The sequence below is a fragment of the Vombatus ursinus genome, unplaced genomic scaffold (genome assembly GCF_900497805.2).
Source record: "Vombatus ursinus unplaced genomic scaffold, bare-nosed wombat genome assembly UNPS02014807.1, whole genome shotgun sequence".
NCBI lineage: Eukaryota > Metazoa > Chordata > Mammalia > Diprotodontia > Vombatidae > Vombatus > Vombatus ursinus.
In genome coordinates, this window is record NW_020954585.1 from 10,013,766 (window position 1) to 10,027,298 (window position 13,533).

A 13,533-nucleotide genomic window follows, 5' to 3' on the forward strand; every position below is an offset into this window, starting at 1 on the left:
TTCTATCACCTACCTCCTTCTCTTATCCCCTTTGCTTTCTATTTTCCTATAAGGCAGAATAGATTTCTATACTCCATTGCCTGTATATCTTATTTCCCAGTTGCATGTAAAAACAATTTTTAACATTCATTTTTAAAATTTTGAGTTCCAAATTCTCTCTCTTCCTCCCTCCAGACCTACTCTTACTGAGAAGGCAAGCAATTCGATATAGGTTATACATGCACTTCCATAACAGTCATGTTATGAAAGACTAACTATATTTTCCTCCATCCTATCCTGTCCCCCCCACCTTTATTCTATTCCGTCCTTTGACCCTGTCAAAATGTTTTCTTCTGACTACTCCCTTCCCAATCTTCCCCTCTTCTGTCTTCTACCCCTCTCTTATCCCCTTCCCCCTTATTTTCCTGTAGGCAAGATAGATTTCCATACCCAATTAAGTGTGTTTGTTATTCCCTCCTTGAGCCAAATCTAATGAGTAAGATTCTCTCATTCTTTTTCACCTACCCCCTCTTCCTTCCACTGTAAAAGCTTTTTCTTGTCTCTTTTATGTGAGATAATTTACCCCATTCTACCTCTCCCTTTCTCCTTCTCCCAGTACAATCCTTTTTCACCCCTTAATTTTATTTTTTCGATATCATCCCTTCTTATTCAACTCACCCTGTGCCCTCTGTCTATATATATTCCCTCCAACTACCCTAATAGTGAGAAAGGCCTCATGAGTTACAAATATCATCTTTCCATGTAGGAATGTAAACAGTTCAACTTTAATAAGTCCGTTATAATTTCTCTTTCCTGTTTACCTTTTCATGCTTATCTTGAGTCTTGTATTTCAAAGTCAGATTCTCTATTCAACTCTGTTCTTTTCATCAAGAATGCTTGAAAGTCCTCTATTTCATTGAATATCATTTTTTCCCCTGAAGGATTATATTCAGTTTTGCTAGGTAGGTGATTCTTGGTTTTAATCTTAGCTCCTTTGACCTCTGGAATATCATATTCCAAGTCCTCTGATCTCTCTGATCTCTTAATGTAGAAGCTACTAAATCTTGTGTTATCCTAATTGTGTTTTCACAATACTTGAATTGTTTCTTTCTGGCTGCTTGCAATACTTTCTCCTTGACCTGGGAGCTCTGGAATTTGGCTATAATATTCCTGGAAGTTTTCATTTTGGGATCTCTGTCAGGAGGTGGTCAGTGAAGTCTTTCCATTGCTATTTTACCCTCTGGTTCAAGAATATTAGGGTGATTTTCCTTGATAATTTCTTGAAAGATGATGCCTACATTCTTTTTTTGATCATGGCTTTCAGGTAGTCCAAACATTTTTAAATTATGTCTCCTGCATCTATTTTCCAGGTCAGTCATTTTTCCATTGAAATACTTCACATTGTCTTCTATTTTTTCATTCTTTTGGTTTTGTTTTATAATTTCTTGGTTTCTCATAGAGTCATTAGCTTCCATTTGCTCCATTCTAATTTTTAAGGAATTATTTTCTTCAGTGAACTTTTGGACCTCCTTTTCCATTTGACCAATTCTGCTTTTTAAGGGATTTTTCTCCTCATTGACTTTTTGGACCTCTTTTGCCATTTGGATTAGTCTATTTTTTAAGGTGTTATTGTGTTCAATATTTTGTTGGGTCTCCTTTAGCAATTTGTTGACTTGTTTTTCATTATTTTCTTGCATCACTCTCATTTGTCTTCCCAGTTTTTCCTCTGCTTCTCTTACATGCTTTTCAAAATCCTTTTTGAGCTCTTCCATGGCCTGAGACCAATTCATATTTTTCTTGGAGGCTTTGGATATAGGAGCTTTGACTTTGTTGTCTTCTGGTTGCATGCTTTGATCTTCTTTGTCACCAAAATAAAATTCTATAGTCTGAGTTTTTTCTGCTGTTAGCTCATATTCTCAGTCAATTACTTGACTTTTTTTGGGGGGGAGGGGCTAGGTAATGGGGTTAAGTGACTTGCCCAGGGTCACACAGCTAGTAAGTGTCAAGTGTCTGAAGCTGGATTTGAACTCAGGTCCTCCTGACTCCAGGGCTGGTGCTCTATCCACTGCTCCACCCAGCTGCCCCCAACCCTACTTGACTTTTTAACTCTTTGTTAAGGTAGTGCTCTTCTTCCAGTGTGGAGGGTGTACTGTCCCAAGCTTCAAGGGTTTTGTGTAGCTCTTTTGAAAGATACTTCTAGGGACCTGTAAATTTTCATTTTTTTCAAGGTGGTATGATCCAAGGAGAGGTGTTTACTCCTTTCCTGGCCTGTCCTCTGGTCTATGAGTGACCACAAGCACTTTTTTCTGCCTTGAAACTGTGAGGAGGATTCCTTCTCCACCACTGCCACAAGTTCATTGCTCCTTCTTGCCCCAGGACCGCCACCCAGGACTGGGACCCAGATCCAAGCATGGGCAAAGAAAGAGAATCCTGCCTCAGCACCAGCAAAGAGATCCCTGCAATCCCTCTCTGGTTAGCCACTCGATTCCCCCACTGTCTGTGGGTTAAGAGCTCTGGAAGCAACCTCTGCCACTCTGGCCACTGGCCTGGGGTTGCAGTAGGGCCAAGACTGGACTGTGGTCCTCTCTCACCCAGGTCTGACAGATTTTTCCTACTGACCTTCTAAGTTGTCTTTGGTGTTTGTGGGTTGAGAAGTCTGGAAACCACCACCGTTGCCCATGATTCAGTCCCTTGAGGCCTGCTCCAGGTTCACTGGCACCCTGTCTTTGCCTGCACAAAGACAGGGCTGAACTGTGCTCCTCTCCCAGCCTGGTGCAACAGACCTTTCTGATCAACCAACCAGGTTGTCTTGGGCTAGAAATTTGTTTCAATCTGTTTTTTTGTGGGTTCTGTTGCTCTAGAATTTGTTTGGAGTCATTTTTTTACAGATATTTGGAGGGGTTTGGGGAAAGCTCAAGTAAGTTTTTACTCCACCGTCTTGACTCTGCCACCCAGCTATTTTTTTTTTAACAACCAAAAGCTATCAGAAGCTAAATCTGGTAGATGCTCTAGAACAGAGGCAAAAATTCATGTATAGTTTACTACAGCAACAAATACAGCAGTCTAGCCCTATAAGACTAACATTCTTCTGACCTACATAATTTGCATTTAGTCAGAGTTTGCCCCAAGGCAAATTTTGGTTTGTACGTAAAGCCAACTCTCTCACTTCCCTGTGATTTCAGTGCCTTCCTGTATCCAACCCCCTTGTTGGCCTAAGTACTTTCAGATTCAGCTTGACTCAGGACTGTCTTCTCAGATAACTGTCATTCTACCCCCTTCCAAACCTTTTTCCTCTGATCCCACTCTGCCGCAATCCTTGGGCATTAGTCTATGTTAATGAAATAGATCTCCTACTAAGACTCGTAAAAGAGTCCTAGAAGCAGTTCCAACCAAGAAGTTCTAAGGACTTTTTTGAGTATGGCAGTTTTGCTGATGTAAGCATATAGCCTATCTATCTATCTATCTATCTATCTATCTATCTATCTATCTATCTATCTATCTGTCTGTCTGTCTATTTCTATCTATCTACCTATCTGTAAATATATAAAGTATAGATATCATATATGTGTCTACTTTGAAGGGAACAGCTCTCATTTGGATATATAAGTCCTAATGTGTTCGTTTAAAAACAAACATTCTGTCATTCATTTATAGTCATCTCATATTTTGAGATGAGGAGGAAGATAGAGGGAGAAAACACTTGAGAAACTAGTTTCAATGACACAGTTCAGTACAGGGTGCTCCAAAATGGCTTGGGGTAGATTATCTACTTTGTAAAATTATACAAGTCCCTGAGCTCACTTTCTTCCCCGAGATGGGCCAAAATACCTGGTTCAATAATACCTCCTCCAGAAGAAGGGAAATGAAAGATGAAACTCCAATCAATTGTAAGTAGCTCTGGGGTAAGGTGTGGAAAGAATATTGATCAAATAGTTAAGTGGTTAAAATTAATTTAGGAGATTATGAGTAAATTATTTATGCTGTTTTTAGCTTAAGTTAGAGTAGATTATTGAAAATTTGTGGCAATCCAATGAGAAAAGTCTAAACAAGAATATTTCCTTGAGTTGACTTGGAATGAGGAAGATTAGATGAAAGATGAGAAACAGAGTTCTCTGCAATGGGATGACCATCTTATCAGGGCTATTGGTTAAGGCAACTCATTTTCTTTCTAGAACTGTGCTGACCTCCTGCCACATTCTGAATTTTTTGTTCCCTTCCCTGATAATGTTACATTTGCTTCTACAAATTCATTGTCAGAAGGAAGACTAAGAAATATAACTGCACACACTCTCTCTCTACTCCTCTTCCCTTCCTGACTTTCCAGGCTTCCTTCTCAACTAAAGTCCCACATCCTACAAGAAATCTTTCTCTATGCCTTCATTCCCTTTCAGGTGATCTCTAATTTATTCTGCGTATAACTAGTTTCTACATAGTTCTTTACATGTTATCTCCCCCATTAGACTGTGAGCTCCTTGAGAGCAGGGACTCTTTTTGCCTTTTTTAGTATTCTCCTCTCTTAGCACAGTGCCTGCCACCTAGTAGGTGCTTAATAAATGCTTGTTGATTTATGTAACTGCTGAGAGGCTCATTCTCTGCCTAGTCATCAAAGGCTTAAGAACAAGACACAAAATCAGTCAAGAGAGTCTGAAATCTCACCTCTTCATGTGACACTGCTATAGAGTTGAGCCAATAATAACAAAGAATCCCAATGATGGATATTTTCAGAAAGATATTCCTAAATGATAAAAAAGAAAGCAATCATTTTACCCCTATAGAAACATGCTCTTTCACCACTTTCTACACCTGTCAGAGGTGGGTCCAATACTCTAACAGTTTATTGATCTCACTGTTCCCTCTAATTAGAGGTATTCCCTCTAATCATAAAGTTCACTTACCTCTTCGCACATAGTACATGCTTAAACAATGTTGTTTGACTATCAGCCTTAAACACATAGGGCTCTTTCAACAAATAGATAAATTGAGGGCAGCTAAGTGGCACAGTGGATAGAGCACCAGCCTTGGAGTCAGGAGGACCTGAATTCAAATCTGACCTCAGACACCTGACATTTACTAGCTGTGTGACCCCGAGCAAGTCACTTAACCCCATTGCCGAGCCAAAAAAAGAAAAAATAGATAAATTATAAATGTGTAGGGTGACATGTACAATCAATCACAATAACTCTTTTGTGTTCTCTGGCTTAACTATTTTTTAGAAACATTTTGTTTTGGGTTTGTTTGTGTGTTGATATTTGTCTGCTGTGTTAAAATAAAACTTACCAATAAAAATTTGTCAAATCTTAAAAAAAAAAGGAGAGTTCTCAGAACTTTGGAAAAAAAGGCACCTTTCGAATTATTTTTGACCTGAGGAAGCCATTGAAGTAAAATATTAAAGTAAAGTGAAGGAACTAAACCCTTGGGTCATATCCATGATTTCATGTAAGTACTCAGGGTCTGAATGCTCCATTCTCCCACAGTTCTAAGAGGACAATGGCCATTGTATTGTACCAATGACCTAAAGTAGAGATGTTAGGAAGTCAGTACTGACAGACTGGCCAGTTCCTAGTTCCTCTGCCCTTGGAGAGATCAAAGGGACAAGTAATCTGGGTCTTATGGGTGAGAAAGAAAGACCACACAATCTGAAAACCACTATCAGTGAATGAAAGGCAGCAAGCAATTCAACCTCTCAGCATCTTGGGCAAAATTCTAAGACTGTATAAGTTGCTGAGCAGTTGTTGGTCCTTATTGATAGTAGGAATTTCTTTATTAAAAATTCCTTATATCATAAAAATCACAGGTCCAGTAAAAAAAAAAAGACGGAACAATTGTGAAACTTCAATGGGTAGGAAGAAAGAAGAACAATCCTAGGACTTCTCAATTCCCACCTTGGTTGTTCAGTCATTTTTAAGTCATGACTGACTCTCCACGGCCACATTTGGGGTTTTCTTGGCAAAGATACTGGAGTAGTTTGCCATTTCCTTCTCCAGCTCATTTTACAGATGAGGAAACTGAGGCAAATGGGGTTAAGGGACTTGCCCAGGGTCACACAGCTAGTAAATGCCTGAGGCCACATTTGAACTCAAGATGAATCTTCCTGACTCCAGGCTGGGCATTTTATCCGCTGTACTAAATAGCTGCCTCTAATCATCGGTTCCTAAAAGGCTGTGATCTAGATGAGGCCTGCTCTATCAATATGTTTCAAGGCAAATCAATTCCAGCATACCTATAGCTAAATTATAATAGTAATAGTTCATCAGGGTCTCTCCATTCCCCCATTCTTTCATTCCCCAGCAAACTCTTCATTTTCTATTAGGAAGAAAAGGAAACAAGTACTTATTAGGCACTTATTATGTGCCAAACACTAAATGCTTTACAAATATTGTCATTTGACCCTCGAAACTCTGGCAGGTAGGTGATATTATGATCACTATTTTACAGTTGAGGAAGCTGAGGCAGACAGAGGTTAAGTGACTACTTATCCAGCACAGCTAAATATCTGAGTTTGTATTTGAACTCAGGTCTCCTTGATTCCAGGCCCAGCACTTCATCCACTTCATATCTAGCTGCCTCATTTAGAGATTTGAGTCAGGTGGTTAGGTAGTTAACTTAAGAGGTGTTGTCTTTTGTACTGAAGGGGAGGGCAAATATCTCTATAGCCTAAGGAATCTAGAGACTTATTCTAGAAAAATGGGGTGGGAGCTGGGTTCATCATTGTTTACCAAGGCTCCCTTCTCCATCCTTCAAGAAAAGCAAGATCATAGTGGATGACAGGCCTGAGATCACCACCTAGTCCTTCCCTCCACCGCAGCTCAATGTAAGCAGCATCTTTAAGCAGAAAGATAGGAAGTTGTGACATACCTGATAATGATAACTAAGACCTGATGTCGAGGAATTTCAAACTTCTCCACCAATCCAAAGGAGGAGTAAAATAGTGGTACAAAGAGATTGAAGCAACACACCAGGAAAGGTAGCAATAAAGTGGCCGCCTGGTTTTTGTGTTCTCTCAGAAACTGTGGCCAGAGAAGAAGGAAGAAAATCAAGAAATGGATCATTATTCAGAGGTTCAGTCAGTTGAGTTTTATCATGGCAGAGCAACAAGAAAAAGCAGCCTAGTCAATCTATACTACACCTTCCTTACCACTCTAGTCATTGATCTAGGGTAAGAAAGCCCCCTAGAAGCTAAATCCTAGGAAATGCTAGCATTTATACAACTGTTTAAAGTTCACAATGCACTTATCTTTTTTTTTTTTTTTTTGCTTTTGGTGAGGCAATTGGGGTTAAGTGACTTGCCCAGGTCACACAGCTAACAAGCGTCAAGTATCTGAAGCCAGATTTGAACTCAGATTCTCCTGACTCCAAGGCCAGAGCTCTATCCATCATGCCACCTAGCTTCCCCATGCTTAATTTATCTTATTTGATCTTCACAACCTTATGAGGTAAGAACTATAAATATCCTCAGTTTTAAAGAAGAGGAAATGGAGGCAAGCCATTAGACTCACCTCCTTCTTCCCACATCAGAGCTTTAGGGGAAGTATGTGGAGAAGAAAGCAGGAATCAGGATGAGGAAACTGGAGCCTGGAAAAGATGCCCCAGGCCCTAGAGGGCTCTAGATCATCACTGTGAAAGGGCTGCTGGGGTAGCCCATCTAAGGGGTGCCCAGACATACCTTAGACACACACCTATAATAATACCTGTAGCAGTGATTAATGAGTCATACCTATAGGCCTGGTTGTTGTTGTTTGTCCTTCATTTCAAAGAGGACCAATGACATCATGAGTGATATCTTGACTTGACTAGCACATGAATTGGATTTAAGTGAGGCAGAGTTGCACAAAGTCTGCAGCCTCACTCTATTTTCCTGAGTTATCCAATCCAGTGGCAGGACAACAGTCAAGATGATGGATACAGCAGATGAACTTGGAGTTTTCTTGGCAGAGATACTGCAGTGGTTTGCCATTTCCTTCTCCAGCTAATTTTACAGGTGAGGAAACTGAGGCAAACAGGGTTAGATGGCTTGCTCAGGATCACACAGCTAGACTATATTTGAGGCTAGATTTGAACTCATGAAAAGGAGTCTCTCTAGTTCTAGGCTCAGTACTCTATCCACTGTGCCACCTGTTATACTTTTAGGGAGTACTAATTATTAAATTCTTCCTGACATCAAACCAAAATGTACCTCTCTGTAACCACCACCTATTGTTCATATTTCTGCCTTCAGGGAACCATGAAGTTCTAGAGCTAGAAGGAAACTTAGAGTTTAAGTCGTCTCCTCAAATGAGCAGAACCAGGAGAACATTGTACACAGTAACAGTAATAATGTGTGATGACCAACTGAGAATGACTTAGCTATTCTCAACAACACAATGATGTAAGATAATTCTGAAGGACTCATGATAAAAAATGCTATCCACCTCCAGAGACGGTGTATGAATGCAGGTCAAAGCATACTTTAAAATTTTTCTCTATTATCCTTTTTTTGGTCTGTATTTTCTTTTGCAACATGGCTAATATGGAAATGTTTTGCATGACTACACATGTACAATTTATATTAAATTGTTTGCCTTCTCAAGGAAGGGGAAGGAGGAAGGGTAGGAGAGAATTTGGAACTCAAAATTTTAAAAAATGTTAAAAATTTTTTGTTTACATGTACTTTAAAAGAAATAAAATAATATAAAAATTTTAAAGTTCCATCTCATTTGATAGATTTTGTAGGGCAAGTCATTTAACCTCTGTTTGCCTTAATCCACTAGAGAAGGAAATGGCAAACCATTCCAGTATCTTTGCCAAGAAAACTCTGCGGACGGCTTTAGCGTCCATGGGGTCAAGAAGAGTTGGACAGGACTGAATGGCTGAACAACGACTTCCTGACTCCCAGTCCTGAACCTTGTCCACCAAACCAGTAGTTCTTGAATTTTCCCATAATGGTTGAACTCTTCAGTTTAAACGAAACTTTGGCAGAACCTTTGTGGTAAAAATCCTCTAAAATTATTATTTTAATGCCTATTAACAAACAATATAAGATTCATTTTAAAAAAAATAACAGGGTGTTTCAGGGTTCCTTTCAGCACCATTTGAGAAACGCTGCACTAAAGTAGCTGGGAAATCACGAATAGTATCAGAGGGGAGCAGCGAATGGGTTTGCCTTACTTACACACACATACCCATAAAATCAAAGATTCTCAGGGTCATAGGATATTACAAATAGAAAAGAAAGGACTTTGGCGATCATCTAGCTCAACCCCTTATTTTTACAGAGAAAGAAACTGAGGCCAAAAAGTTGCTTGAAGTAACATAGCTATTTAGCAGCAAAACAAGACTAGAAGTCACATCTCCTGATTTAATTTTCAATTCAATTCACAAGTACATTCTTGGTATAAAGCACTATGTTCTTTCATGCTGTCTATTTGTTTTCAAGAAAACATTCTATCCAGCAGCAAAAATATAGAGGCTGCTAATTGGTGCAGTGGATAGAGTCCTGGGTCTGGAGTTAGGAAGACCTGAGTTCAAATCCAGCCTCAGACACTTACTTTCTATGCAATACTGGGTAAATCACAATTTCTATCTGCCTCAGTTTCCTTATCTATAAAATGGGAATCATGATAGCACCTACTTCCCATGGTTGTTGCGAGAAGCAAATGAGATAATATTTATAATAATAAAGTGCTTAGTACAGTGCCTGACACATAGTAGGCACTATATAAATGCTTGTTCCCCTCCCTTCCCCACTCTTTAAATATACTAGTGACTCTTAGCAGTGGCCAGAGCTAACAATAGGATTGACAAGTTTCTCCTCTCCTTTCCTGACACCCTCACCCTTTCCAGAGGATACCATTACAAAACATGTTTTCTTTCAGCCCCATTAAAGAACACTTTTGGCTCTTCAGTCAACACCTTCCTGCAATTTCTATGCTGAACAGGGAGTGAGCAAATAGATCCTGTTTCAAGCCTTATCTTTTAAATAGCTTCAGGGTGTTGCCTGAATGAATTCATTGTTAAAGTGACCTCTGCCATGGCTGGCTGATAGATGGCTGGTTGTATAAAGCACGTACCTAGGGGAATGGAGCTCCTGTGGTCATCTTTTGGGTCTTGAGAATTGGTAATGAATTACACCTGGGATTACTTGAGTAGAAGGGTTTTGCATTGTACCTGTTGCTTTTCTATGTAGAATATAAACTCCTTAAGGGCAGACGGTTTCAGTTTTTTGCATCTGTAATATCATCACCTAGCACTGTGCCTGGCATATGTGCTTTAATAAATGCTTATTAATTGATGGTGAGTGGGTTAATAACCCATCTGAACTCATTCATCAATGATTAAAGAAATCCCACTCAGTCATACCCTCCCCTTCCCAGTGATACCTTGTCTTTATTCAAATTTTGCTCTCCATCTCCCATTCCTATTCCTCACAACCCAACCTTGAAAATATCCCACTCTAAAGCTAAACATCCCTTCCACTGTGTTCTTTGGGACACTTGCTCTGTAGGTAGCAAATTTGCTTTCATCTTCAATCTCCTTCTTTCCTACTCTTTTCATCTTCTGCCTCTCACTGAGACCTGGGCTCTTTTTGATGACACAGCTTCCCTGGCCGCCCTTTCCAGCGATGGGTTGCATTTTCATTAATTCTCTCACTCACTGGTCAAGGTAGAAGAGTTGAAATTTGCCTTGTTCCCCAATGCCACTTCCATGCTCTTCCTCTACCCTCCGTCATCCAGTAACCACTTCTACTACCCAATCAAAATCCTGGTAACCATTATCTACTGACCTCCAATACTCCCCTTCTTTTGTCAATGAGTTCAGTTCCTTGCTCACAGTTTTTCTCTCCTCCCCAACTCCTGTTCTCATACTAGGGATTTCAACATACATAGGGAGGCTCCCTCAAACCTCTAACCTACCAGTTCTTCAACTTGTTAACACCTCCATACCACTACAGAGATGGCCTTACCCTTGATCTTGACACTACCCTCAAATGCTCCACTTCCATGTTTATGAATTCCAAAATTCTATTAACTAGTCCAGTCTATCATCATTCCACCTCTCCTTCTGCTTTACAATGTTAAATCCTGTTCTTTTTCTTCACCATGACTTTGAATCCCCTTGAACCCTTAGTTCTTTTCCAGGCTATCACCACTACATTGGCTATGCTCTCCTCCTCTTCCTCATCTTAGTGAGCCACTTCTACTCTATACCATCCTTTCCTTTCAAATCCCTCATCCTCTTATCCTATCAAAGATCTTTCTCTGCCAAGCCTCAGTCCTGGATTACCCCTATTATGCTGCCTTTGCTCTCTATGTGCTGCTAATTGAAGCTGAGAAAATCACAAAATCATGCTGACTGGCTCCACTGCAAATTTATGCTACATAATCTCGACTTGGCCTTTACCAGGCAAGGCAATCCTTTAACACCTCTTTAACTGATTAACCCACTCTCCACAGCTGCTCTTCCAAAAAATTTTTAACTCTCCTCCAATCTCCCCTAGCTCCCCCTCCTCCTCACCTCTCAGTTGAGAACCTTGCCTCATACTTCATTAAAAATTTTGAAACCATTTACTATGAGTTCTCTCTTCTCTTCTCTTCAGCTCATATCAGACAGATGCCTTTTGCCATTATCTCCTCATTCACGTTTGTCTCACAACAGAAGGTGGTATTTCTCCTTTTCAAGGCAAACTCCTCCACAAATACAAGTGATCCCATTGTACCCCAAATTTTCCCACAGACAGTCCCCTCTGTGAGCCCCACTCTTACACTTATCTTCAATCTCTCATTGTCTACTGACCGCTTTCCTATTGCCTATATATATCCCTGTCTCAAAAACACTCACTGGATCCATAGATCATGAGATATCATCCCATATCTCTCTTCCCTTTCATGGCTAAACTCCTTGAGAAGGCTATCTACAATAGGTGCCTCCCAGGTACCATCTGTTACTCTCTTCAGGCTGGCAAATTTATCGTTCAACTAAATTATCTCTCCAAAGTTACAAATGATCTCTAAATTACCATATCTAATGATCTTTTCTCAATCTTCATTCTTCTTGACCTCTCTTCAGCCTTTGACATGGTAAATCACTTTTTTCAAGCTATTCTCTTCTCTCTAGGTTTTCATGACACTACTCTCTCCTGGTTCTCTTTCTATCTATTTGACCACTTCTTCTCAGTCTCCTTTAGTGGATCTTCATCAAAGGCAAACCCACTAATGCTGGTGTCCTCCAGGACTCTGTCCTAGGCTCTCTTCTCTATCTATGCTATTTCACTTGGTGATCTCATCAGGTCATGGTTTCAATTATCATTTTTTTGCTGATAATTCTCAAATCTGCTTATCTAACCCTAACCTTTCTACTGACCTCCCATCTTGCATCTCCAATTGCCTATTAGATATCTCAAAGTGGATCTTAAATTTAAAATATCCAGAGCTGAACTCATTATCTTTCCCATCAAACCCTCCCCTCTTCTTCACTTTTCTATTACTGTTAAGTAATTACTTTTAATAAATTACTTTGAAACTAATTGCTTTTAGTCTCCTAAGCTCACAACCTAGGTGTAATTCTCAATTCCTCACCATCTTTCATCCTCCATATCCAACTTTTTGCCAAGGCTGTCAATTTTATCTTTGAACATCTCCTACATATACCCCCTTCTCTCCTCTGACACTACCACCATGTTAGTGTAAGCTCTCATCACCTCATGTCTGCACTATTGCCTGCTAGTGGGCCTGCCTGCTTCAAGTCTCTTCTCACTCCAGTCCACCTGTCCTCAGCTGCCAAAGAGATCTTCCTAAAGTGTTGGTATGACTATTTCACCACCCTACTTCAGTATTTCCCTATTATTTCCAGAATCAACTATAAAACCCTCCATTTGGTGTTCAAAGCCCTTCATAACCTAGCCTTCTCCTACCTTTCCAGTTTTCTTAGACTTTATTGGGGGGGGTGTGTAAAGTAAAATGAGATACTCCATCCCCCAGCTCTGGGCATTTTCTTTTCTATTCTTTTTTTCTGGGAATTTTCTCTGGCTGTCCCCATGCTTGGAACGCTCTCCCTCCTAATCTCCACCTCCTGGCTTCCTTGGTCTCCTACAAATCCCAACTAAAATCTTACCTTCTACAGGAGCCTTTTCTATTTTCCCTTAATGCCAGTGCCTTCCCTGTTTTGCTTAGAAAGAAGGAAATGAGAATTCTATAAAACTTTTTTCTCTGTAACCACAGGCCTTTGTTTATCACCTGGAATGGAGGCAGCCCCAAGAACCTGGGGATTTATCAGCTTTTTCTTCTTCAGAAGTACACGGGTGGGGAAAGTCTTTGTTAATAATAATAATCCTTTGCATTGTGAGTGTTTTATACTTTTCACCATGTGTTCACATCCCCTAAAGACCACAGGTCTTTTCTATATGACTCTCTGCTGAAACCCCCTATATATCAGGTCTCCTTAAGAACAGGGTATGTGTATCTTACTTTTCTATTTGTAGCCCCAATACTTAGTGGAGTGATTGGTATACAGAAAGCACTTAATAAATGCTTTTTCATTCATCCATTCATTCTCTCTCTCTCTCCTATTGGATTCACAACA

General features: G+C 40.0%; 1 protein-coding gene across 1 annotated transcript in view; it reads right to left on the bottom strand.

Annotated features, from left to right (window-relative positions):
- The window catches only part of LOC114052338 (transmembrane channel-like protein 5), an 82,294-nt gene that overhangs the window by 41,984 nt on the left and 26,777 nt on the right, over positions 1-13,533 (bottom strand). Inside the window, exons 11-12 of the mRNA XM_027874890.1 lie at positions 6,835-6,986; positions 4,636-4,714 (exon numbers count right to left, since the gene is read on the bottom strand). Coding sequence (XP_027730691.1) covers positions 4,636-4,714; positions 6,835-6,986 — 231 coding nt within the window. The remainder of the gene's footprint in view (positions 1-4,635; positions 4,715-6,834; positions 6,987-13,533) is intronic.